Source organism: Etheostoma cragini, chromosome 15 (assembly GCF_013103735.1).
Source record: "Etheostoma cragini isolate CJK2018 chromosome 15, CSU_Ecrag_1.0, whole genome shotgun sequence".
NCBI lineage: Eukaryota > Metazoa > Chordata > Actinopteri > Perciformes > Percidae > Etheostoma > Etheostoma cragini.
In genome coordinates, this window is record NC_048421.1 from 14,907,765 (window position 1) to 14,935,404 (window position 27,640).

Below are 27,640 nucleotides of genomic sequence, written 5' to 3' on the forward strand. Positions count from 1 at the left end.
ATGGGGATGACACGAAGCAAAGGGCAGCAGGTCAGAGAGAGTCCAGACCCAGTGATGGGCCAAGAGGTAGGGCCACCTGTATCGAGTTGATAACATAAGCTCTGGTTCCTTCCCCGCCATGAGGTTCCACACCCCTCGGTCAGCAGGGCCAGGGGTCAACAAACCTACGTCCCTGCCTTTGTGTCAGTCTCTGGCTAAGAGACACACCTGCAAAGAAAAGAAGAAAAAAAATAGTAAGTCCCTTATAGTGTTTTGTGCAAAAGAGGCAAAACTCTAAAAGTAAATTAAATAAATAGGAAATAAGAATTTATGAAAATATGTTGTAAAAATCTCAGATTTTATCTTAGATCTTTTTCCTCAGATACAAGTAATAAAAAGCTTGAAAATTTGATTTTCAGAACTTTTATGAGATTATATTGTTTGTTTTTATTTACTGTTTCCAGTTATTTGTACTTGGTTGGTATTGAAGAGTCCCCTCACAGGCGCCTGGAGGTCCCCGGACCTTATGTTGGGAAACGCACACACACACACACACACACACACGTTGTTGACGCTGCTCCATTCATTCCGCTCCGATCTGACTGAGAGGCAGACGGAGCTCTAGCGGTCAGACTCGCCACCAACTCGCATCCTCCGTCCTCAGAGTGAACCACCGGGGCAGTCGCTGCTCCTGCTTCGCTTTTTTTCTTCTGCTGTGTGTTTTTCGCAGCGTGTGTGTTGTAGTTGTGAGCATGCAAAGCAACGGCCATCACCGAAACAATGAATCGAGGAAAACATGGACAAATCGGCAACTTACATTTTACAAATGCACTTTATATTTATTCATCTTTAGTCTGGAACTGAAGAGGAGCCTTACGGGTGAGAAAATATCAACTTTCGCGTAATTTCATTGATGTAAAGTCGAGAAACCGGGCCGACGTTGAACAAAGTGTGCATGCTTTTGTTTTTGACAACGAGTTCCAGTTCCAAAAGGCTTTAAAAGGGGAGATACTGAGTAAGAGATTAGTTCCGCGTATTCTGGATTTGGTGCCTCGGTATGCCACGAACCAAAAGTCCGAGCAGTGAGTGGAACCAGATGTGGAGAAAAAACGGGGGGAGGAGGGGGGCTGCTGGCTTAGTGTCTCTATTGTGATGTCTATTTGTGTATTACGTTTATTTAAAGCTGCAAAGCAACTCACTTTTGAACTGTGTTGTTCCATGTTTGTGCCGGATGGGTTTTTTAAGGCTACATTGTAAAACTGACGTGGGGTGACGCTTCATTTGGCACCCTGCGGGCAGATGTGACCTTTACATCCGGTTACAGGCTGCAATTAACACATTCAGTCCAGGCCTGCTCAGCTGTTAGACCTTAACATGTTGCAGGATGCTGTGGAGGCTGAACCCACATTTATGCACATTTATAGAATGTTCTATTGTTTTTGTTGACCACATTGTTTTTCCAGAGTTTTTGATTGGGCAACTGGAAACAAGTGTTAAGCAGTTACCATGAAGAAAATGATTACCCACACATTTAAGCATATCACTTTAAGTTTGATCTTAAAGTTAGTTCAAGTTGATGAGATTGTGTAGCTTTACATTCCCACTCTTATCCCTGAGAATATACTGCACGTCCTAAATAATCTGGAGCTCTTTTTGACAAGGCTTAGTTTCTTTATTTTACTTGCACCCATCTGCCATCAAATTCCAAACTTTAGAATCCCTTTTTAATGTTTTTGGGGACCAAATGAATGAGCTGTATGCTGATCAAAGTTGAAATATAATCCTTGTTGATTTGTTTTATGAATTGTCGTCTCTTTGGGTTTGTTATGTGCTCAGCATTTTGTCATCAACTTTCATGCAGTGTTTAACATCATGAGAAATAAGAGTTTACTGCTGTCTGGTACCATGTATTGTTACTTCCCACAACACAACAGGAAAGAAAAAGAATGGCGGCGATACTAGATGATTTATAGGATATCAGGATTTGTTTCCCCTGATTCATGACTGGCAGAACTGCAATACAACAGAGTTTATTTAGGCATTAAAAGTTCTGACCCATGATATATTACATGTGGAGACTCAGCTCCAGCTCTGTAGTGGTCTCTGGTGCCCATGCTTTATAGAAAAGATGATTCATGATCTCACACAAAATACCCATCAACATCCCCTTTAACTACTATTGTATTGTATTGTAACTCTTATCAAACTATAATTTAGCAGTTAAACCTAAACTGTGACGAGTCGTGAGCCCTCCTTCACCGTGCGTAAGTGTGCGGAATGATGAAAAGTTTTGACAGTTTGCAAATATTCACACTTTGGTTTCTAAATTTGATACGCACTTTCCCAGTTAGCTCTGTTTCTGAGTGTGGCTGGGAGATGTTGTGTGTCTTCCCCTCCCCACCCCACCCCCCCTTCTCCTCGCCCCTGTCCCATGCTTCTTGGATGATGTTAAACCTAGCCACAGTTTGGGTTGCTTCAGAGGCCAGACCACCATAAAACACCAAAGAAACCAACACAGCAGGCTGGAATTCCTGCCTATTTGTTGGTTGCCATTTTACACTGGCCAGTAAAGGCCAGTTCTTGTAATCTGACATCTGTCAAAATACGGAAGGTTTACCAAAAAAGTCTGCTCGAACATCAGTCTAGATCTTTAAGCCATAAGTAAATAAATGAATGGTAAAAGTAGGCCACTTAGTTTAAATTATTGTGCAACTTGCAATGAGTCACACTTTGGGGAAGTCTGAACTCGTCATGTCTCAAGTCGAGACTCGCTGTTGATTCTTCATCCAGGTTTGCAAATACTGTCCTCGAACCTAGTCCAACATATGGCCATAGTCAGGAGGTGGAGGTTATGGGAATATCTGCCTCTCTTGGCGAGTGTCCTTGGCCGTGAGTTTCAGCTTTTTTTTCAGCAGGAAAACTCTCCAGCGTTGAAAAATAAAAAAGAGGTGGCAGGAGCAGAGAAGAGGATGAGATCACAGCAGGAGAGCTGTTGTGGCTTAGCTTTCACAGGGCTCAATGGCTTAAAGTTAATCTGGAATTCTGCACTCTCTCTGATTGCCCGGGAGTTTTCTCACATCAAACATCCAGTTGTGTTGCCTCCAGACTGGAATTAAAACTTCTTTTGAATGTGCTTCTTTCTCTCTGGAACTTCAGCTTCAGGTTGCCTAGTGGTTCAAAAGCGTTTGCCAGGAACTTGTCATTCAGTCATCATATTAATCCTGATCTTATATTCACATACTGAAGTGAATTCAACACCCACGTAATGCAGATTTTTACTGGGCTGGTTCCGGTGTGAATATCATTTTACAGGCACCGTTGAAAGCGGTGTGGTCCATTATAAAACATGGCTTTAATCCCCGTTTGGCATAAAACTGACTTATTTGCATACATGCCTTGTCTCATTAAGAAGTCAGCATTGGGCAATTCCGGCTATTCAAGTGCTTGCTTGCAAAGAAAAGTGTAACTAAATCCTGAGCTAAGAATTATAGATCAACATTTTATTGTGTGTTTTTGCAGAGTAGAGATGAACTACAGCTAGGGTTGCACAATTAATCGCAATTGTTTTTCAAAATCGCAAAATGGACTGGTGCAATATCCAAATCGCAGGGGGGTGCAAAATTTGTTAAAGGCAAAAATATATGTCAAATAATTCTGAATGAAGTATTGTGGCGCTGCAGAGACGTCCCGGCCTACAAATAATATCCTACAGACTAATGGAAAAAACTCTTTGTTTGGTACAGATCCTTGCAAAAATCACACTATAATCATTTAAATTTAAATTTAAATTACATTTTCAATGAAAAGGAGAATAATGACGATCATTCCCTCCAACATGGTGAATCATATCACAATCGCAATCAGTCAGAATAATCGCATTTAGATATTTTCCTCATATCATGCAGCCCTTCTTAGAGCAGAGACCGGAGGACATGTCTATCAAAGAGGGTTTTATCTGAACTATCCTGAGGATTTAATGCCAAATATATAAATAAATACTTAGAGCTGTAACAATTTGGCCATGGACAGAAAATTTATCAAACTATTTTGATAATCAATTAATTGTTTAAGCCATTTTTTAAGCAAAGAGAAGTCAACAGTTCTATCTTCACAAATTCGAATATTTACAGTTACTTTTTTTCTTCAAAGATATTAAACTAAGTATTTGAATGGACAAAAAAAATTTAAATTCAAAAACCAATTATCAATTCATCAAGAAAATAATCAGCAGAAAAGGACCAGACAGATGTCGGTGATGTTTTTGCCTTTTAACACTTCCACTTTCAATGGAGATGCATGGGATTTTCCACAGCGCTTTGCTCTCTGTTTTATTTTTTTTTATTTTTTTACATTTGATCCTACTCTGGATTATGATGCCTTAATAGAAGTGATGAGAAAATAACAGCCTCATGGAGAGATAATGTTGCACCAAAAGCAGCTGATGTTTTGTGTTAACTGGACCAGTTTGGATACAATAAAAGTTCTGAGAAGATTAAATGTGTGTGGGTGGGTGTTTGTGTGTGTGTGTGTGTGTGGTGGGGGGGGGGGGGGGGGGGGGGGGGGGGGGGGGGGGGGGGGGGGGGGGGGGTTGTCACTTGCTCTGATTTGCATCTTTTAGGATTAAAACCATGAACTGGAGTAAACAAACCTAGCAGCTGGGAGTCACTGTGAGAGGGATGGCTTTATAAAAAAAGAGCAGGGTGGTGATTATATCTGATTACACTGTACAGAGCACTTTCAAACTCAAGCTGAACCACCGTGCCTCTACTGCGCTCCGTTACTCGGTTTGCTACCGACCAAATGAGCTAACACTGCTTCTGAGAAACTCAACCACAGAGGCTGAGAGCAAAAAGAGGGGTGTGCCTTTCGTCTCCTCCAGATTACAGGGAGTTTTATGAGGCTCTTGATGAGACTCCATTGTCTCTGTGTCTATAAAAGCAGCACATGAGGTTTGGAGGGTTTTAGCTTTTAGGTCGGAAAACTAGAAATTGCTGCTCATTGAGACGAAGTGAAGTATCCCAAAATAGGAAAGTTGTGTTGTTCAAACCAAATGCACAGTGATCTTTTCCCACCTTCCCCACTTCCTGGCCTCTCGCGGGAGCTCGCCGAGTAGGAATGCTGAGGGTCTCACTTTTTTCTCTCCAAATCTCAGATCTGAGAAAAGAGATGTGTATTTTGTGGATATTTTCTTTCAAATCATTTTAGCAGGACCGCCATTTAGAATCCCTCCTACACTCCAGAGTTGTTGTTTTTTCTACCACCTTCACACAGACTGTACTTACAGGCGCACACCATTCTGTTCACAATCCTGGCTTCTAGGTTACCAGTCCTTAAATCTCTCAGAAAAAAAAGGAATGGCGGAAAACCACATATATATTTTTGAGAAAGGATGTTGGGTTCTGCTCTGAATATGTTAAGTTTAACCATCCCCCCCCCCCCCCCCCCCCCCCCCCCCCCCCACACCACCCCGTTACAGATAAGTGTTAGGAGAGGGTTTTCTGCTTTCATTTGTATTTATTACTGATACTTTTGTACAAGTGTATATGAGAATACTGGAAAGCTCTGTTTGTTAACACCTTGCAGGCGGCTAATAGCTCCACAGAGAATCACACTGAGGTGGTACTAATAAAGGCGTCAGTGTACAGCCGTGAGATGTCTGCTAAACGAAAACAGCTAACCATTTCACCCCTGAGTATCATTACAGTTTCATCAACTTAATCAAATTCAGACGTGTGAAAACATTCAGTCATTTGGGTCCAATGTATCAGTCTCACTCCAGTTTCTCACGATAAAGACCTTTTCCCCCAAAACCACCAAATGCTGCTCTCTCCATAGTCAGACCCGACATAAATAGACACCAAGAGAACAAGATGAGGGTCTTGGGAATGGGGGGATTCTAGACACCTGGTGGGAGCAGGTTAAAATACTTAAAAACGTGCAAAACCATATTATTACAGTTTATTGCATTACATTTCGGCAATGATGTCCTGCTGAGAGCTCTTTTCAAATAATGAGTTTACATTTTAAGGTTATTACAGGGTTGAACCTAAACATCAAGGCATCATTGGTGGTAATATTATTATTACTGTTAACACCACTGAAGTGTATGATGCAGAACATCTAGATCTCACCCAGCCCTGCATCCATTAATGGAGATATTGATCCAGCCGCTGACCCGTTCACTTGCCACATTAGCTGCTAACATGGAATCCCATTTTCATCAGCATTATCGACTGATGCAATTGTTTCCCTCTGTTTGCACAGCACCGTTGGACTCTGACGAGTTTGCTTTCTTCCATGAGGGTGCCCAGGGGTGCCTGGGGGTGCGGGATCACTCCCTCGTCTTGTCAACCTCCTGTGAGGAAGACAACCAGCGCTGGAAGTGGGTGACCCGGGGTCGCCTGTTCAACCTGGGCTCGTCGTTGTGCCTGGGCGTGACCACTGGTAACGTCACCTCCAGATGGGACAGGTCTCCTCTGGGTGTGTACACCTGTGACCGCGAGCCCCCCAGAATACGCTGGACTTGGAACTGTGGCCAGGTGTTGGACAACCTCAACAACTACCTTCCCTCGCCGTCGTTTTGGAACACCTCCTCAACCTTCCCTCCTTCAAAGCTCAAATGGACGCTGCATGGTGGCGTGCAGGACCTGTGCTCTAAAACGTATCGTGGTAAGTATGCGTTTCATCAAACCACATCAGATTTGCATCACAAGGATTCTTCCGATTGGTGCTCACTCTTTACCTGTGTGTTTCTCCCAAAAGGTTTTTGCTAAATATGGTTCAAATTGGTAGAAACCTTCTATGTTTGTCTGTTTTAGTTATTATAATTATTTGTTGTGTGCCGAGCCGGCTCAAATTCTGATATCTCTAAATATATTAGAGATAAAACTTGGGGGAATAACTGGAAATGGTGTGCAAGTGCTTCTATAGAAATATGAACCCAATCGGCCCCATGGTGGCGCTGTAATTAAGGCTTTAAAATGCAAACTTTGAAAGGCCACGCCCCCCACACTGTAAGTCCAATTAACTTGACATTTCTCACACTGGTGCAGCTTAATGTGCTCTACAGAAAAGCTGCAAGGATCATTAGAGTCTGGCTCTGATTCCCACCGAATTTTAAGTGAATCATCAATGGATCAAGCTTATGACAAGTTGTATAAAGCATGTCTATATCTCAATTACTTTTCAAGTTATTGACCAATGAACTTCAAAAGTGGCATGGCTCTGGACATAAATGAACGCAAATCAACAACCGTAAGGCCAATCATCACAAAACTCACAGGGTTCAGCCGAGTGTACAAGACAGTTTTATATGCATATGCCACTAGGGGGCCCTACGAGCGCAAGCTAGTTGAGTGGCATAACACACATTTGACTATAAATCACAACTAACTACACTTCCAGATTCTCTTTAAAATGCTTTCATTTTAAAAGACACTTTACACAAGCTCCTTATGTAAATAAGTTATTTATTGTGATAAGATCTTTCAAAATTTGAATAAAAAAATAGTATAGGAACAACATTAGTCAGGAACAATAAAAATACATAAGATGAAAAATAAAAACATTTAAGTATTGATAATACCAATAGATAAAGTAATTCACCAAAACCAAATTAAATCACTTTAATATAAGATCCAAATATTGACACAGTGACCCAGTGAGCAGCTCCTTTGCGGAACATGGACTTACTGTTGTGAATGCCACAGCTGCATCTGATCAAATGGATATAACATGATGTTGCTTCCAGGGCATCTTTGAGGATGAGTGGCTGACGCCAAGGAAAACATTGCTAGTGTTTTTAAACTCCAGTAAACACACAGGGTTGTCCTTGCCCTCAAGTATATATGTATTTACTTTTCAGTCCAGATTGAATCTAACCATGGTGGTTGACAGCAAAGCCCCATTTACGCTGTCACTGCCATTCTTACCAATATCAAATGTCCCGGTTGTTCATTGACAAACTATACTGTGAGGCTCAGTCATCCGTACGAGCCTACAGTTAACAGGCTCTGCTTGACTGCAATAAAAACCACATCTCCCATAAACGGAAGACAAGAAAATCTCCCTTAACTTTCTCCTTTATCCCTCCTCTTTCCAGTCTCTGTAACTTTGTTTGTGGCAAGGGAATTGGGCACATGGACATTTTTGAACTTTTAGGTGCCGATCTTCAAAAGTTTCTTTGTGAAGTCAACTCGCTGCCGGAGAGAAATGCCTCTGACATTAGTCAGCGAAGGAGAGACTCGGCTGCAACCAACCTACCAGCCAGCTGGCCAGTGGTGGAGCAGTGAGGGAAGTCAGGGAGGGAGCTTCAGAAATCTTTTCTTCCTCGTTTAACATGTCTGCCCTACTTTCCATTACCCCAACTTGTTCTAGTAACACTGCAGATCCAGCCTCTCCCTCTTTCTGTTGCCCTTTTCCTCACACCATGCTTTACTTCTAGAGATCAGAACGGCAACCTCAGAGTATTTGGTCAAACTGTGGAACTATAATTCCAGATATACAGTAGTTTATAGGGGAAACTAGCCTGGTTCCAAAATTGTGTGTGCTCTTTTAGAGATCTTTCTTTGAGATATGAATATTTGATGAAATCGCATGAAAAGGAAAACTGTTAATTCTGTTTTCAAATATAGTTCATGATATCAGCTTCCTGATAACTTGATTCATTCTGTTTGTTTGCTCTTCCTTCTGCTGACCACCATTTGACTTCACTGTTTAGACTGTAACATCACCCTCTGTTTTTCACATTGTGTTTGATTATACAAGTCACTAGGAAAACAGATGAGGTATTTCAGTTCAGCACCGTTCCCAGGCATGACTTCAGGCAACACATGCATGGCCCCCTTCTCCTGCCGCATGCAGGGATTCAAAGACTCTCCTCTGTTTCCACCTCAGAGATCTACACCATCCAGGGGAACTCTCATGGCCGCCCCTGCTATCTGCCCTTCCTGTATGACAACCAGTGGTTCCACAACTGCACCAGTATCGGGCGCGAGGACGGCCACCTCTGGTGCGCCACCACCTTTGACTACGGAAAAGACGAACGTTGGGGCTTCTGTCCTGTAAAGAGTGAGTTACGCATAAATACATACAAAATGATTCATTACAGAAGCTCAGCAAACTTAACCACAGTTTTCTCTCACCCAACTGTTTACTTCACTGTTATTTCCTCCACATCTTATCTTCTTCCCTCACTGTCAGCCAGTGGCTGTGAAACATTCTGGGATACTGACCCGCTGACAGACAGCTGTTACCAGTTTAACTTCCAGGCTACGCTGTCATGGAGCGAGGCTCGGATCAGTTGCCAGCAACAGGGAGCAGATCTGCTAAGCATCACTAAGCTGCATGAGCAGACGTACATCAATGGTAAAGTCAATGTGCACACATGTACTTTTATGTGCAAAGACATCCACTCATGTTTTAGCTACTTGTTTGAAATACACATTGATAGTGTTTAGGGAAGACAAAAAACTACTACATTTAAAATGCAATACAAAGCACACCCGCAAATACAACCTCAGAAATACGCAGTAACTGCACATTAATCAACACTGAGCAAACAGTTAGACAATTAATCATTGGTTTACATCCTGGCATACAAAAAATAAGAGAAAGTCTAATTATAGCCTAAGAGTCTAAAGAAAGATAATTTGGAATGTAATGAATTCTGGGGGGTTTTATCTGTAGGGGTGCAATGCTGTTTGCAGCCCTGATTAAATCAGCAGTGAGGAAAATAGTCTTGAATTCTTAATACATTTCTAATTTCTAATATGAGAAATCACCATGTTACCTTTTAAAAGGAGACTGTGTTATCGTGTCTGCTGATCAAGCCTTTCTATCTTAGGCAATTTAGGGCTGTACAATTTTGTTGTGCAGCATAATATTTACTCAAATCTTCTGTGCACATTCACTCTCCCAGCAGGAAGAATTGATTTTTTTGAATGTTATGAGCCTGTAGCTGATATAAGTCAATTATTATACAATAGTTCTGTCATCTGCCTAACACAGTGTTGACTGTTGACAAATCGAAAATGAGGGTCGCTGACACGGGGGGAACACCGGGTCAGTTGGGCCCTCTAACTTTTAAATAATCCGTAGGTATGTTAAAAAAATAAGGAAAAAACATAAGAAAAATGATCTTCTCCTAGGAACGAGCAAGACACACTGCGGCCTTGGTTAAAAACGTAGCTAACTTTTATTGTGTTCCCTTTCCCAAAGGTACACTGGGGAAACACGCTTTTCACATTTCACACAGTTTTCTTCATTTTTATGCTGTTTTAGGTTTACTGACAGGCTACAGTGCTGCTTTGTGGATTGGCCTCAATGACCTGGACATTAATGGAGGCTGGCAATGGGCCGACTCGTCACCGCTCAAGTATCTCAACTGGGAGTCAGGTTAGACTGTAAAAGCAACTCTCCCTTTTCTTACTTTTTAAGCTCGAAGTATCTGTGGTCTATTTCCCACAGAAGGCTGAATGAGCATGCTTGCTCATTTTGAGCACACACTGCTCAGAGTGTTAATGCTCTATTTGTGGCCTTCCAGCGCAGTCTTACCGAGCAGTCTTTTACGTTTGAGCACTGGAGTATTTTTGAGTTAAGTGCCTCGTACCTTGGCATTAGCGATGTTTTCAAGAGTTTCTTTTGTTAACTCTTGTTGTCCAGACCAGCCAAACCATGCTGAAGAGGAGAACTGCGCTGTGATCAGAACTGAGTCATCAGGTCGTTGGCAAAACCGTGATTGTTCTGTTGCTCTGCCGTATGTCTGTAAGAAGAGGCCCAATGCCACCCTGGACCCCTTCACTACTGGTCAGTGTACAGACATCTGAATTAGTACATTGAATAGCAGAAACAGTCCCGCCACCGTGCCAAAGTCCAGCATTTGTTGGGTTTTTATCATTTTTTCTCCCACAGACTCGTGGGCAGATGATGAGAAATATGAGTGTGATGTGGGCTGGCAGGCCTTCCAGGCTGGCTGCTACAAGCTAACTTCAGATAAGATTGACTGGGATACAGCTCAGAAAACCTGTCAGAGGATGGAGGCCAACCTGGTCAGCATCCACACCCTCCCTGAGCTCGAGTTCATCATTCGCAACCTGAAGAAAGGTCTTTTGTCTTTTTTTTTTATTGTACTGCACCTTTTCCTCTAAACTTCATTGCTATTGGAAGCCAGAAATTAAATGGCATTCTCTTAAATCAGAGTTCAATCTCTATACCACAGGATACTCACTAGTAGTATACTTTAAGGAATAAAATAAACACAAAAAGAACCTGTTCCAGACAGAGGAAGTGACTGAATTTGCTATTTTTCTGTATAACTATAGAAGGTTAAAAAACATAATGCTCAATCAAGGAAAAAAGAAGGAACAGAGTTCAAAACTGTTTAAGCTATGCCTTCTTCAGTTTGCTTTCTTTTGGATTTGGACATATATTTCTGTGTAAAAAAAATAAATGTAAATGGACTGTTCTTATAGCGCTTTTCTAGTCTCACTGACTACTCAAAGCGCTTTTTTACACAGGAACCATTCACCATTCACACGCATTCATACACCGTGGCGAGGCTGCCGTATAAGGTGCCACCTTTCAACCCTGTTTCTGTGTTCCCTAATTGTCTTCCTAACTTTAATGTCTGTCTGTGCTCTCTGTCTAGTGGTGGATTCTAACTAAGTGCATTTACTCAAGTACTGTACTTAAGTACAATTTGGAGGTACTTGTACTTTACTTGACTATTTCCATGTTATGCTACTTTATACTTGAACTCCACTACATTTCAGAGTGTAATATTACTATCATCAATCATACGTTTTACTCCACTAACACATTCATGCTTCAATGCTAATGCAAATTTTTTTGTACTTTTAGAAACATATATTAGTAGTGTTGCTACTTAAGTAAGAGATCTGAATACTTCTTCCACTACTATCTCCATCAGATATTGACCAGCTATGGATCGGGCTCCATGATACTGATATGCAAATGGACTTCCAATGGACTGACCACACGCCCGTCATCTTCACCTACTGGCACCCCTTTGAACCCAACAACTTCCGCAACACCCAAGAAGATTGCGTCTCCATTTGGGGATCTGTAAGTAACCCCCTTTACCCTCACACTGACCCCCAAACGTCTGGGGCCCTAATCATCTCAAGTCTCCTCCGTTTGTATACATTCAACACCTGTTTTCTCTCTTTCTGTTTGTGTCTTGGTCACATGTGCAGGAGGGCCGCTGGGATGACAGCCCTTGTAATCTGACTCTGGCCTCCATCTGTAAGAAACCGGGAACAAAGAGTGATGGGAAGCCGCAGCACCAAGACTGCAAACAAGTATTACTCTTTTTCTCGCTTTGCTTTCAGTGCTTCATGCTTTGTTTTGTCATTGACATGTCTGTTTGTGCTTTGAATCACTGCTTTTTTTTTCAGTTCTGGACTAGATACATTTAGTTTTTTTTTTTTTCTTCCCTATATGTTTAGGTTTTACTCCACAAAGATTTTATTCAAATCCCCTGCAGCATTTCTGTGCTCTTATTTCAGCTGCTGACAGTATGCAGTGAGCATAATTATTATTCGGCTGAAGTATTTCAGCCGCTCCTTTACCTTTGACCCCTTTTCCCAGAACTCTCCTTCATCTCTAACCCTTCATCTCTCACCCTTTTCACTGGTCCACCCCCAGTCTGTGACTGTAATAAATCACTCCCCTAAGAACATGCACGGCCCTCATAAAACAAAACAAAATACAATATATTTTTAAGGTATTCAAATTGGGACATGCTGTTTGTGTCTTCATTTAACAAGTGTGTTCAGTAAATACAACAGAAATCACGCCCACTATTTGTATGTCCAGTACAAGGCCAAACAAAACCCCATCCGGAGGATCCACCTACATCTGTCTCTGATTTCCCAGTCCATAATTCTTTCCATATGAGACTTAGGCCTCTCATACCTTACTTGTTCCTACCTGACCACTGCTGCTGATGGCCACTGTCTAAGTGGACAGTTTAGTTAATTCAATCAATGTTTGACATAAGGGATAATCTTAGTGAGAAAAGGAATCTTAGTTTGTGTTTGTGTGTCTTTGTGCCCTTCAGCAATGTTACATTTTTGCTAAGCGTTGATTCATGTTGTAAATGATTTGATGCTGGGAGTCGTGCTGTTTCTCATCTGTTACGTTCAACAAAGATCTTTGTATGGATTGTTTGGTGTAATGAATCTTTACCCCTCCCTGGGGGAGCGAGGCGTCATGGGTGGTAATGTGACAGGGGTCATTTGGCATGGCACACTCTGCAGGGCCCTGTGGCGGTTCAGTTGTTCTCAGGCAGATGAGCCTCTTCATACATGTGAAACAACAGTGACAGACCACTTCAGCAATATGATCCCCGAACCAATACCCCATCCGGCGCTTGGCTCATTACTACTCAAATAATGTAATGGATTGCTCATCACTGTAATGCCGCCATTGTGCCCACGCACTAAAGTGTTGCATTTCTGCTTTATACTTCCAAAGAAGGTGTTTGTCTTATGAGGATAACTCAGTTGCTTCAAGTGTGATTGAACAAAGAGATGAGACAACACTGATCTCTAATGTCAGATGTAGCCTGGGGCGTAAGCAGCTGCTTAGGGCCCCTCAGTCACCATGGGACCACTGCAATAATTGAAAATAGGAATAAAAAAATAGGGAGTACTGCACTGGGTCAAAAACAAGTTGTGTTGGTGAAGTAAAAAACCAGGTGCTTTTCATGGATAGGGCAAGTTATTAGGTGAGAATAAAAAAACAAGGACCAGATTACTTCAATGGAAGTCCATGGTATTTGTTTTCAGTTTTAAAAAGTATCCGAGGCACTCTTATAGTAAGTCAACAACCAATGTGTTTTGCCTCAAAGTATCTTCATCAGAAAAAAATGAGCTCTTTTGTTTGTGCTCATTTTTGTGTGATTATTTAACACGTTAATAAAGCCACATTCAGATGTTGCCTAAAACACTCCAGATGTCTTCCAGGATTGGAATTATAGCTAATTACACATTCTAGAGGAACAACAGCGACAAAATCAGCAAGCGTATGTTACAGTGACTAATCGATATTTGTTATGACAAAATATTTAATGACAATGTAAAAAAATGTGAAAGAAGACGGTTGTAGTGATAAACCTACATAAAATGATCATCTGAATCTGCAGCTCCCCTCAGTTTTACAGAGCTTTAAAGTGAGTTTCAGCTTTGTTTATCTGTATTAGGTTTTGGGTCAATCTCACCGCTCTCATAGCGTCAATATCCGCCAAACCCAGCAGCTGAAAAAGCTTGAAAACCCACCGAGATCAGCAAGTGAACATAGTGGAGCATTTAGCAGCTAAATAATTACATATTTCCCTCAGGAGTTGGTAGAGACCAACAACAGAGCTAGCAAGAATATTGGACTTTTTTTGTGATTTTTTAATATATATATTTGTAAACATATTTAAGAAATAAACAGTGACAAACAATACACTGAGACAGAGAATGCAACCCAGGGCAAAAATAAATAAATAATAATAATTAAACAGATAATGGAAATATGGGTGAAATCAGGTGTGGTGTTTCATCACATGACTACATTATAGTTTATTCTGGTTGAAATTCATCCCAATACTGTTACAGAAGATACTACAAGACAACACTGATCTTGTGACTGTAATGAACAGGGAAAGGAAGGATAGGAATGAGTGTTTAAGAGACGTGAGTTTGAAAAGATGAAAATCCCCAACAGCTGTAATCTTTTAGGGTTTTGTCCTGGTAAAAATGTGGTTGTGCAAAAAGCCAGATGTTTGGTTTATTTCCACAACTGTATACTCACTGTCTCTCACTATTATTCTGCAAAATCTCAACCCTTGTGACCTTAAGCGTGTTGGCTGCGCTCTGCAGCCGTACACGTCCCCAACTACAGTAGGCCTACATGGGCTGTCAGGAGGGAAGTTATTTCTGTATGCCTAGACAATGTCTTTTTTTTAATCTGCATTTGGGATACTGGAATAAGTGGACTCACTTTTGTTTTAACTGGTAAGATGGCAATGAAATTATTTTCTGAGAGACACCATGTATGTGATTTACCTCTACAAAGGAGGGGATGTTTAAGCTGTGGTTTGCTTGTCTGTCTGTGAGTTTTTTTCCTTGATTCTTATTGCGGCTGTTAGCAGTCCAACAAAGTGCTGCTGCAGAGGAATAAACGCAGATGAACACTGTGAAGCGATCAAGATTGTATTGCAAGGATTTTCTTCTAAATACACTTAGCGCTGCATTTACCAAATGTAATAGTTACCTGGTGAGTTGAAATAATTGCGTTAATGCGGCATGCTGGTGTCATTAGAAAGCGTTTGCTCCCAGGCTCACCCCCTCGCTGTCAAAGCCCAAAAGAACTCAGGCACACAGGAGAAGAAAACAAATATATCACTTCCACTAAAACCGCCATGAAAACGCCCACAACCTACAATATCAATGCACAACACAACAATCAACAAACAACATAAATGAGTCCATAAACAACATACAACATGTGGCTCCTACAATTCCTTGGTCAAACACATTTCTTTCACATATCCATACATCACCTAGAATTATTTAAATGTTATTTGTTTCTCTATTTTTCTTTAACAGTTCTATATTGTCGTTGGTCATAAATTGCCAAAACCTCAAATAGTCAAGTGGTGCTACCGAAACATGATTTATTTAAATGCCTGACTCACTTGAATTGTTGTACTTGCCATTTACAAAGCACCAATAATACTGGGATTTAGACAGTATCCAAAAAATCAGCATGATTATAAACCTCATGTGTATTTTGACGCACTTCTAGATTTTAAGTAGCCTGACGTTGTCATACGCAGATTCTAGTCACAATACGAACTTAATGAATGTCTTGAATGTTGTGGGCGGGGCTACGTTTGGCTAGCATCCAGGCTGGGTTTTAAGTGATTGAATTAGCCAGTGTTGCATCTAAAGTGTTGCACAGCTATTGTAGACATTACGAGTACTATTTGAATGGGTATTTTTTAAGTTTTGTTATGGTTATGTTCACTTTCTCCTCGTTTCTTCTCTCAGGGCTGGAAGTGGCACAGTCCAGCTTGTTATTGGGTGGGAGAAGATCTGTTTACCTTTGATGAGGCCAGGAAGTCCTGCGAGGACAGTGGAGCCGCCCTTGTTACCATCACCAATAGGTGGGACAGCAACACAAACTACATACACACACACACAAGCACACACAAACAGACACACAGACATTACAGTGGGTTATGTTAGCTCTGCCTTTCTAAAATTCCCTGTAAATCTTTAAAGGTTCGAGCAGGCCTTCTCCAACAGCCTTGTGTTCGGTCGCTCTGGTGATTCCTTCTGGATTGGCCTCCATGACCAGGTCACCCCCGGCTCTTTCCACTGGCTCAGCGGGGATGAAGTGTCCTACACTAACTGGAATCGTGACCAGCCAGGTAGGTCAAATATGCCATGTTTGAATGAGCAGAATGAACTGCAAATGTGATCTGATAATGTATTACAGGACGTACACTCACAAGATTGGGGTTGATACACAATCTTCCCACCCACCACCTATTTATTACTTTATTCCTGTTGCTGTGATAAGTTCACTTCTGTACCATATTTAACATGAGGTTCATTCTGAACCAGAGCCAATTTTGAATTGCGTTTACAAAGAAGTTTTTTTTTTCTTCGGCTAAAATACAAACTTGGAACTACACCCTGATATCCTGATTTGGCTGTAAAGCATTGTGATTAGCTGACAATGTAGGTATTTAAATTTTACGTATCAAAATTGGACCAGCTTGTTGAGGAAATCGTAAACTGTGTTTTGTCCTCCAACAAATAGGCATTAGAGCTCCACAGAAATGAGGCAGCAAAAAGGAAAGAATACAAGAATACTCCTTGCATGGATTTTAGATTCAGCATTATTTCTAAACCACACATGAAGACGCAAAAAACAGTTGTGGGTGAGTCCTCTGGCTTTAGAGTCATTGGTAGATCCAAAGATATGAACTGGTTGACCTCTGCATAGATTATAGCCGCACTTTGTTACTCTTGTAGACTTGGCTTGTTAAAAGACCTCTACATTTCTACTATAAACACTCATATACTTATATTCTAATGATATTCATAACCCCCTATGATTGTATCATTACGTTTTAGGAGAAAAGCCCTACGATTTCTATGTGATACAGAGACAATCACATAGATAACACAAATATACAGACAGATATCTTCATAATGACATTTAAAGAAATTATCACATTGAAGACCACTGTTTTCTTTTAAATATGGTCCATAACAGAGATCCGGATGGAAGATTAGACAAATGGAGCCGGTTTACATGAAATGTTGCCCTTGTTTTGAGTTGAATGTAACAACAATAGTAATATGTATCTCAAGAAATTTATAATTACATATTTTTCACAATGTTTTTCATTCTTCTATTTCCACACATTTCATCATTGTAGCCTGTTTTTCTTTCCACTCACCTACATTTCACCCTGTATCTATTTCAGTGAAAGTCGGCGGCGGCTGCGTTTCCATGGCGACGGGCTTCGCAACAGGTCTGTGGGAGGTGAGGGAATGTGCGTCATCGAAGGCTAAATTCATCTGCCGTCAGAACCAGGACACGTCTCTGAGCCCTGAGCCCCCCGTCCCCCAGCCCACCCCGAGCCTCAGCGGCTCCTGTCCCAGCGGCTGGAAGAGCAACAGCGACCTGCGCTACTGTTACAAGGTTTCACACCATCAGTACTGCTGTCTTTTAACTTCTGGCACACTCGTTCGTAACTATTAAAAAACACATCTTTACAATGCATCAGAAATTAGTGTTGTGTGAACTGAACAAACTTGAATAAACTACTAAATGTGTACAAATAAAATATAGTGTAGAATAGGGCTGGGCAATATATTGATATTATATTGATATTGTGATAAAAGACTAGATATTTGGTAATCGTTATATTGTTAATGGGTTGTCTTTTCCTGGTTTTGAAGGCTGCCATAAAGTAAAGTGATATCATTTTCTGTGTTACCAGACTTCTGGTAACACAGCTACCAGACAGTTCTAGCTCTTTTATTATATTTACTTTTACCCACTTAGTTATTATATCAATGTAACTGAAAATTATTTATCTTAAATGTTATTGTAAAGATATTTAGTTCAAGCACCAATTGTCAACCCTATAATATCTCCACAATATCGACATTGAGGTATTAGGACAAGAATATCGTGATATCGGATTTTCTCCATATCGTCCAGCCCTAGTGTAGAATTAGAATTATCATTTAACTCTGTAAAGTCTAACAAAAAATAAGTTAACTGTGAAATGGCGGACAAAGGAGTGGATGTAATACTACTGCTAATACTAATTGTTTTACACCAGTAGTGCATTTTAATTGGACTGCAGTTACACTTGTATCACTTGTGTGCAGGTGTTCCATTCCTCCCAGCTGGAGAAGAAGCTGAGCTGGCTGCAGGCTCACCTGTCCTGCCGGAGACACGGAGCCAACCTGCTGAGTATCAGCAGCCCCGAGGAGGAGCAGTTTGTTCTGCAGGTCCTCCATGAGGCCTTTGGGTGAGTGTGCACCTCTGCCCAGGTGACGTGTGATGTAATTTCATGATAACAATGTTGTTGTTGATGATGATGATGGTGATAATGGGGCCCACAGGGAGTCAGAGGACCATGAACAGCACTGGTTTTGGATCGGACTGAACCGCAGAAACCCAATGGACAATGGCAGCTGGAAGTGGAGTGATGGACTGGCTGTGAGTAAACACTAGATGCAGCCCCACTGTGTAGTTGATTCTTGAAACACAATCTGTTTACTCTTTGCTTGTGTCTCAGTTCACATACCAGAACTTTGGCCGCTACTACTACAACGTCCGGCAATGTGCTGCAGCAGACTTGGGCACTATGACCTGGCTTGCCATGCACTGTGACTCTGAGTTAGACTGGATCTGCAAGATCCCCAGAGGTACAACAACACTGGACCTATTCCTTGGGTTTATTTAGACAGTCCCACACTGTATTTGTGCTGTCAAAATACAGTTATCTATCTTTGGTTTGTTTTTTGAAATACCCTTTCCACCTACATCATCACTCTCTGATTTGAGTCTCTCAAGTTGTCTTTCCTCTTGTTATTCATTGCATTTTGATTCTCCCACGCTTTTGTGTTTTCTTTATTTATCTTTTTTTAATTTGTTTTTTTAGGTAGTGTTGAGAAGGAACCAGAGGTCTCTGAAGGTCTGTCTCATTTTCTTAGCTTTGAACTTTTCTCAGCGTACTAAACTGATTTCCTCAGGGCTTATTTCAAAACCATCCATTTCTATCTCATGACTGTCTTATCTCATCCCTCATCTGTCAGGCACAACTTCACCGGAGTGGATTGGCTTCCAGGAAGCGGAGTACAAATTTTTTGACCACCGCACCACTTGGGACCAGGCTCAGAGGATTTGCTCCTGGTTTGGTTCCTCGCTGGCCTCGGTCCACTCAGCGGAGGAGGAAGCTTTCCTGGCCAACACTTTACGCAAGGCACTGCACACTTTATCAAAAAGTTCATCATTGTTTGTAAGAGTTGATATAATCAAGTGCAAAACCCTCTGAAATACCTCACAAGCGCCAACCTGTGTGTGATGTGTGTAATTATTGTGTCTATATTCCGCATGGCAGTCTTCCGCCGGATTTAAAAGTCTGCGAGGCCTCGACATGTCTTTTTACCGTTCCTTTCTCACTGTCAGATGGTGAAGGTGGAGGGTGACAACTGGTGGCTGGGGCTTCACACCTATGAAAATGATGGCCGTTTCCGCTGGTCTGACCACTCTGTGCTCAATTATGTGTCCTGGGCCCTTGGGAGGCCGCACCCAGTCAGCCGTGATCGCAAATGTATCCACATATCCGCGAGCACAGGTGAGAACAGCCAGAATAAGAGGCCTCAAGAGTGTAAATCAAATGCAGTACCCTCACATGAGCTCGTATTTTTCACTCTTAAAACAGCGGACTGGGCTGATCAGAAGTGCCAGTCTGACCTGCCCCACATCTGTAAGAGAGTGAATGTCACAGGCACCATTCCTCCAACTCCGTCATCACCCCACCTACCTTCAGGCTGTCCTGATGGATGGTCTTCCTATCAACATAAGGTAGAGCTGCAACAAACCAGGAGTTCAGCACAGTGCAGCTATTATGTTAAGTTGTATAAAGGATGCTGTGTATCTAGAATGTATCAAATATGTTACCACATAGTCAGTGAAGCTTAGCAAGTAAGTACCTAATGTTTTATTTCATGCACCTGCTTCTGTCCTAACTCAAACTAAGTAATCTGGTTTGCAACGACATCTGGTGTTTCTGTAGTGTTTCAGAGTATTTGGTCAGTCATACCGAGTGACCTGGTCTGCAGCCAAGTTGAAATGTGAAACGCAGGGAGGTGTACTGGCAGTGGTGTCCAATCATCTGGAGCAAGGTAATTACAGCAGAATACTGCCGACATAAAGTTAGAAGCAAGAAGGTGTTGCTGGACTTAACTGAAGTTAATGAACTTACCTCTCTACTTTAGCATAGCTTCCTTTTTCAAATTTTTCAAATTTTTTCTTATTCATAAGGTAAATGTGTGTGATCTGCCATTGTCAGCAGCATCAAATGGAGGTGTAATGTTCTGAGAATTAAAAGAAACATTCATTTTATTTTAAAAGGTTGATTTTACATGCTTGCCTTGTTAATTCACTCATCAGTGTGTGCTTTAGATACTGATGTCTGTATTTAACAATGCCTATATTCAACACTGATTGTGAGTGTCTCATTTGAGTATACCCACATACTACATGCACACTGATGCAATTCATTCTACTCCTCACAGCATTTGTCACCACCCTGCTTCAAAATGCCAGTTTTGACCTTTGGGTGGGTCTAACCGCAGACTCTAAAGGTCATTTCCACTGGGCCAAGGCTGGCCTGCTCAGCTACACCAACTGGGCTGCTGGAGAGCCACTCGACAACAGCGGACCACACCACAACAAGACTCCGGTACTCCTAACACGTACCAATCAGCGCACGCGTCATGTTTTTGTCCTCAATCTGTTCTTGTTCTGATGATTTCACTGTCACCTCTCAGGGAAACTGTGTGGTGATGATTCATGGGAACCCACAGAAGAAAACTGGCATGTGGGCCTCCCGAGCCTGTGAGATGGAAAGTAATGGCTTCATCTGTCAAAGGCAACAAGGTGGGGTATTAAATAATAACCACAACAATGTCTGCTTTAAAAGTGCAGAATATTTGCACTGCAAACAGAATCTGACTTACTATAAATCATTGTTGTCGTTTCTTCAAGACAACGCGAGGCTTTCATTCATACAGCACATTTAAACAAGGCAATTCAAAGTGCTTTACATAAAAGATTAAAAGGTCAATTAAATACAATTTAAAAAATAACCAAATGAATAGAAACATGAAAAATTAGAATAAGACGGATGTAAAACACAAAAATAAAAGTGTAAGAGAATAATAATGATTTGATTTATTAAAAGGCAGCGGCAAACAGAAATGTCTTTAGTCTTGATTTAAAGGAACTCTGAGTTGCAGCGGACATGCCGTTTTCTGGGAATTTGTACCAGATATATGTTAAATGCATAAAAACTGAACCCTGCTTCTCCATGTTTCAGACTCGGGTCTTCCTCCGGGCCCGGCGCTTATTCCTACCTCCCTGTCAAAGCCTTTGGAGCTCGGTGGAGTGACATACCGGGTTGTGGAAAAGCGTCTGGATTGGACCGGCGCCCTGCACCTCTGTGAATCTTTGAATGGGACCCTGGCCAGGGTGAAGAATCCCTACCAGCAAGCTTACCTCACACTGCTGATCAACAGCTTGCGTCGGCCTGCCTGGATCGGTCTCTACAATTACGGGGTGAGCCTATTGACTTACATCAATGTTATTATAATATTAATAGAGTTACACACATGCAACAGTGTTTTCCTTGCAGAGGGAAACTGATTTTTTTTTTTAAATTTTAGGGACGAAGCTTCACCTGGCTGGGTGAAGAAGAAGTTGGGTATTCAAACTGGAGAGACGGGGAGCCTCATCAGACGGCTGGATGCGGACACATGACCACTACCGGCCAGTGGACTATGACTCCCTGTGATGCTAAATTGGAGGCTTCTATCTGTCAAATTAGTGGTATGTCTGTGTGCAATGTAACTGTTATAAACATGTTGCACAAATTCACATAACATCACCAAACTGTCACACAGTGCTGTTGTGTTAACACACATCTTGTAAAAAATTAAACAGCTTACCACACGTTTTTTTCTTCTTTTTTCTTTTTGCCAGATGAGCCTGTGCTTCACGAGTGGATCTACCCTGGCCAGTGCCCCCACTCTGTGGGGGAGTGGCCGTGGGTACCTTTCAGAAACTACTGCTACGCTTTTAACCTGCAAACTGTTAGACTGCAGCAGGATGCACATACATCCTGTAAACAAGGTAGGGAAGAGTTCCAGATGCCCGCACAGCTCATGACACTGAATTGAAAGTCAATTTAGTGCAACACTTCTGACCTTCTCAACTGCGAACAAAATTGACAAAAGGCATCAATATGTCTAAATTTAGAAATGCTCTTCATAGAGCCGGCTGCACCATTGTTACATCTCCTTAAATGATCAATTCCCATTTGTCATTTGTTCCATCTGTGTGTGTTCCCTTACTTTTTGTCTTTTCTAGTGGGAGCTGAACTTCTCTCTATCTTGGATGAGACAGAGAATGGATTTGTATGGGAACACATCCAGAGCTATGCAGCGCAGGCGCATGGAGCTTGGCTGGGCGTCAGCGTGAAAGGTCCAGCAACATTGCCTCAGACAGTCTGTCCCACCTCTCTCTACAGCAGCAAACTTATTAACCTTCAGTTTTAAATCCAAGCTTATTAAATGTTCGTAATCTGCTTGCAGATAATTTCCCTAATTTAATAGGTTTTACCTGATTGATTAGGATTTCTTTTTTAGAATAATCATGAGACAATTAATTATGACCTGATTAAGGTCATACAAAACCTAAACCTAATTAAGACTGTGTCTCTTGTGTCAAATAAATGTGATTAAGAAAGGTGCATTATCTATGAAAATTTAATTAATTTAAACTGCATTATTATCGCTCAGTAAAATTAGATAATTAGAGTGAAATGCCCTAAAATATGCTTGGTAAGCTAACGGTAATTGAATCCAATGTTGGTAACCTCTATGATTGAACAGAGATGTCAGGCAAAACATGATAGGAGGAATTATCTCTCCTTAAGATGAAACTAAAGAAAGAGTTCTGGCTTCAGTGTGTTTGCAGCTCCCCTGAGTGTGTGTGCATGTGTACCTGCTGCAGGTAGAAGCCTAGTCTGGAGCGAGGACACCGAGATGTCGTACACCAACTGGGAGGCGCATGATGTCGCTTTCTCTGTTCTGTCCCCAAACTCCTGCTTCTGGATCGAGAGCAACAGTGGCCTGTGGAAGCCGGGCTCATGCAGAAATCGCACACACGGAGTCATCTGCAAACGGCCTCGCAGTAAGCACACACAAGACCACTTTAGCCAAGGGGAGGTTATTCTCAGAACCAGTCTATTTGAGTTTAAGTTTGAGATCACACTATGTCAATAATGGGACCAGAGCCAATCAAATCCTTTGCAAGGTCTCACAAATGCTGAAGATGTTCCAAAGCATGATGAACCATTTGCAGGAGCTGACATGGTGTCTTTTCAAATATTGGCTAATCAATTAAAAGAGGCTCACATAGTACTATAGAAAAATTGAGAGAAAGTGTTGAGAGAAAATAAATTAACAATGAAGCAGCCAAAGAAAAACAGACAGTGGAGATCAAGTGCAATTAAAGTCAATGCCAAATACTAAAGCGAGCAATTTTTACTAACTGTCCCTTCTTCCATTTGCAGCTGCTGAAACCTCAGCTGTAAAATGTAAGTGTGATCATCTGCCGCCCTGGTATTCTCTTCACTTGCATAAATGAAGTGAATAATTTATACTAATCCTGACATCCATCTTCTACCTAGTGGATAACGACCACCTGCCCACTCTGATTGTTGTCACGGTGACGGGCCTGTTGCTGGTGGTGCTGATTGTTGGCGTGATCTACTTGTACCGTCGGCGAACCGTTGGCTCCCAGGGGTCCTATGAAGGGGCCCGCTACAGCCGCACCAACTCGAGCCTCACAGAGCAGTTGGAGAAGAACATCCTGGTGTCTGACATGGAGCTGAACGAGCAGGCAGAGTAGCAGAGCCTCCCCGGACCAAACAACCAATCCAGGATACCCTACCTGACATAGAAAAAACACACATTGCAGCATTTATGCTTGTGTTGTTTCTTTTGACACCCGAAAAAAAAAAACATTTTTAAAGAGCTGTGTAGAGCGCAGCAGATGTTAAGTTTAAATTGAATCCCTGCCTTCTCAATCCTCTTCTGCCAAGACTTAACAGTTTAGGCAAGTTCTCTCCAGACAAACTTAGATCCTTCCATATGTACCCTACAGCTTATCCCCCCAAAGCGTTCGGAAAGGCCATAAGTGGATCTACTGGGAGTTTAGTTTTATCGCTGCTGGAAAAGTTCAACACAAATCTGTTTACTCAAATGACTCCTCGCTGTCTTCCCTGGTGCCAATGTACATTTTTCGCTCGGTGTATATTTCCTTTGTTGTTCCCATTTTGATTGAAAGATTTATTTTAAAAAACAAAAAAGAAAAAAAACAGTCCCATCCCAGCCGCAGATCAACTAATAACTAAAACCAGTTGTCTCTGTCCTCTAAATACACAGTCACAGTCTTCTTCAAGACCACATTCACTTTTTTAAGTTTTATTTTTTTCTGTTTTGCCATGACAGTATTTACCTGAACACCTTGAGGTGTGTTTTATTGTTTTACTGCATTCATGTTATTCCCATTGATTTTTCATTAGAGAGCTGTTGCTGATGATGCATGCGTGTGTTTTTGTGAGTCTGCCTCTCTCCTCCTTTCTGATCTGACACGTCAGCACCAGCTGTCAGGCAAACAGAGGAGGAAGGCCAAATGTGAATGTGTGGAGGGTGACAGGGACCATTATTAGTGGTGACCGTCTGAGGGCAGTACACTAGAATTGTGCACAATACTAATACTAAGTTCTGTACTTAGTATTGAAAGCTGGTCTGTAAGTAGATTGCATGATCAGACTTTCAGCTTCCAGCTCCTTGTACATTTTGGCACTTTCTGCTAATTCTTGAGCTAATTCAATCATCCACTTGCCTTTAGTCTTTTTCATTGAGACACTGTTGATGTCCTGTAATTCTTAACTTTTGTTTGCGTTGGCTCTTCATGCCACCATTTTCTGCTCTTTCAGCAATTTTTAAGACCAGTAATTCTCTTTGTATGCATCATGAAAAAGTTTGATTTTTGATATTGGTCTGATTCATCTTTTTATGGACCGCAGTTCACTTCTCTGTATGTTTTATCTCTTGGATATCTTTTTAACAATGCAGGTTTTATTATGTGTTTTGACTTTAAAATTACTGGTAAAGACATTTGGAAACTTTCCTACTTTTATGGGATACTTGTCAACACTTGAACCTCTCATTGCCCCACAAAGGAAAACATCCCTTAAGTGAATAACACTATTGTATATACAGTATGAGAGCCAAGGAATGTTTTAAAGTGAAAATTGTATACAAGAAAACCTTTTTTTCCACGTCATTTTAAGATTTCACATTTGCACAGCGTAATAATTACATTTATCAGAACATTTATCCTCCAACATTTTTCCTTTTCCCTCAGCTCATGCCTCTGAGTGCATTTCTGTCTTTCTGCTTGCAGGAATGCTTTGGAGCCGTTTCAGTCTGAGGCTTTTGGTGTCTCACAGAGCTGCAAAAAAACAGCTCTTTTTGCTATGTGAGTTGGACTTAGAAAGAGGGGGAAGGGAGGAGGTGGATGGAGTAAGAGAGTGTGTGTGTGTGTGTGTGTGTGTGTGTGTGTGTGTGTGTGTGTGTGTGTGTGTGTGTGTGTGTGTGTGTGTGTGTGTGTGTGTGTGTGTGTGTGTGTGTGTGTGTGAGAGAGAGAGCGTGTGCAGTCTCCAGCTGTGGAATGTTGAGTCGGCAAGAAGAGCTCAGTGGCACGTCTGGAACCAATCAGAGAAGGAGGGCTCAGGGACATGAAGGGTCAGGAATGGGAAGAAGATTGAAAAAATTGAAAACTAGACCAAGGAGAAAAGGGGGAGGGGGGGGGAGGAGTGTGAGGAGGAATCAGAGATGTAGGAATAGAGGAGGGCAGGATAGGAGTAAGGTTTCAGTGGTCTGTCCTGGCTTACCCTGGCCTCTGCTGGTAGTTTTACTGTACATGTTTGTCTTCATATGCAGTAAAATATGAACGGATTGAGCTGATGATGTGAAGGTGTGACGACCTTCTGTGTGTTCCCCAACGAGATCACGTCTCTGAGGCAGGCCGGCTCTTGTCCCTGTGAAGATTAGCTAAAGCACCTATTCAACTTTTTTTTGAAAGTTTTGTGTCTTTTTTTATATGAAATGAATAAAGTCTATGTTCTCAAAGCTTCTGCTTTTCACAGTTATTTGTGGATTATCAGTCAATGTGGAGCTAATCCTCATGTGAAAGTGTTTCCTGTTTACTCTCACAAACAGAGAGAAACTGTATACTCTCCATTTGTTTGTGACTTAGTGGGAAGTTTTCACTGTTGTGAGTTTTACAAGTCAGTGGACTGGGAAATGAATGAAGGGATTGATGTGTAAAATGTGGACTGCGATGTTGATGTATTTCCACAAGAGGGCACACCTCGACCACTGTATGGGACACATCCTCCTGCTCATGGTGTCATTTGATTTACTTACATTTATCTCTTGAGGCACATGTCGCTGTGTTTTATTTCTCTACTAAAGTACACAACTTACATGTAACTACCAGTTTTGTGTCGTGCTCAACGGCAGAATTTCTATTTCTGTGTGATTGCAATCATGTTAAAGCGTTTTATGCAAACAACAAGATCATGCCTGATAATATGCTGCTATTAAGGCAACTACAACCCATACTCCCCCTCCTGACTGGAATGTGTTCAAATAGGCAGACCACGACAATGATAAGTGGGGGTTTTAAACCCAACACCTTGTAGCTTCCATTACACCAGGTGTTGCCTGAGACCTGCCCCTCTGCAGCATTACATCCCAGTAAATTGCTTGTTATTCAAATCCAACTGGCTCTCTGTAATCCATCTCACTTAGGATAGATGTCACAATACATCCGACTGCATGCTGCAGGCACTCAGTTTAAAGCATCCAGGGATTATGTACTGCAGCAGTTGTTAATAAGTTTCACAGCCCAGCCGCCTGTCATTTTGAAAGTGGCTGGTGTATGGAAACTATCCTCTGGGAACTTTTACTCTTTAAACACTACATTCTTTTCTGTCTGTTGCATTTTAAGCTCTAGCTGTGTTAAACAGCCTCCAGTCTTTGTTGTGTTATATTTATCTTTGGCTGCATTGTACCCTAATGTTTTTAAAGAATGTTTTGTGGGCTTTTCCACCTTTAATTAAGTTGACAGGACAATTAAGTGAGAAAGGAAAGGGAGAAGACCGACAGGAAATCGTCACAGGTCAGATTCAAACCCTGGACCTCTGTGTCGAGGCACAAACCTCGAAGTACAAATGCGCCTGATCTACCACTGA

General features: G+C 41.6%; 1 protein-coding gene across 1 annotated transcript; it reads left to right on the top strand.

Moving 5' to 3' along the window:
- Positions 1–568: 568 nt before the first annotated feature.
- On the top strand, positions 569–26,513 carry mrc2 (mannose receptor, C type 2). Its single transcript, XM_034894752.1, has 29 exons — positions 569–858; positions 6,244–6,648; positions 8,875–9,048; positions 9,181–9,345; positions 10,261–10,374; positions 10,642–10,785; positions 10,891–11,082; positions 11,909–12,063; positions 12,195–12,299; positions 16,041–16,156; positions 16,275–16,423; positions 17,492–17,709; positions 18,408–18,550; positions 18,645–18,741; positions 18,821–18,950; positions 19,187–19,219; positions 19,341–19,507; positions 19,714–19,882; positions 19,970–20,112; positions 20,324–20,432; positions 20,826–20,992; positions 21,081–21,189; positions 21,629–21,867; positions 21,975–22,137; positions 22,291–22,440; positions 22,678–22,791; positions 23,323–23,502; positions 23,885–23,908; positions 24,002–26,513. Exons 1-29 carry the CDS (start codon positions 732–734, stop codon positions 24,220–24,222), a joined length of 4,422 nt encoding a protein of 1,473 aa, XP_034750643.1. The 5' UTR covers positions 569–731; the 3' UTR covers positions 24,223–26,513.
- Positions 26,514–27,640: the final 1,127 nt, after the last annotated feature.

Coding starts and splice junctions, on each gene's coding strand:
- mrc2 (XM_034894752.1), top strand. CDS start 732: ATGCAAAGCAACGGCCATCACCGAAACAATGAATCGAGGAAAACATGG. Junction 16,157..16,274: donor CTTGTTACCATCACCAATAG/GTGGGACAGCAA, acceptor AAATCTTTAAAG/GTTCGAGCAGGCCTTCTCCA. Junction 18,742..18,820: donor AGTGGAGTGATGGACTGGCT/GTGAGTAAACAC, acceptor CTTGTGTCTCAG/TTCACATACCAGAACTTTGG.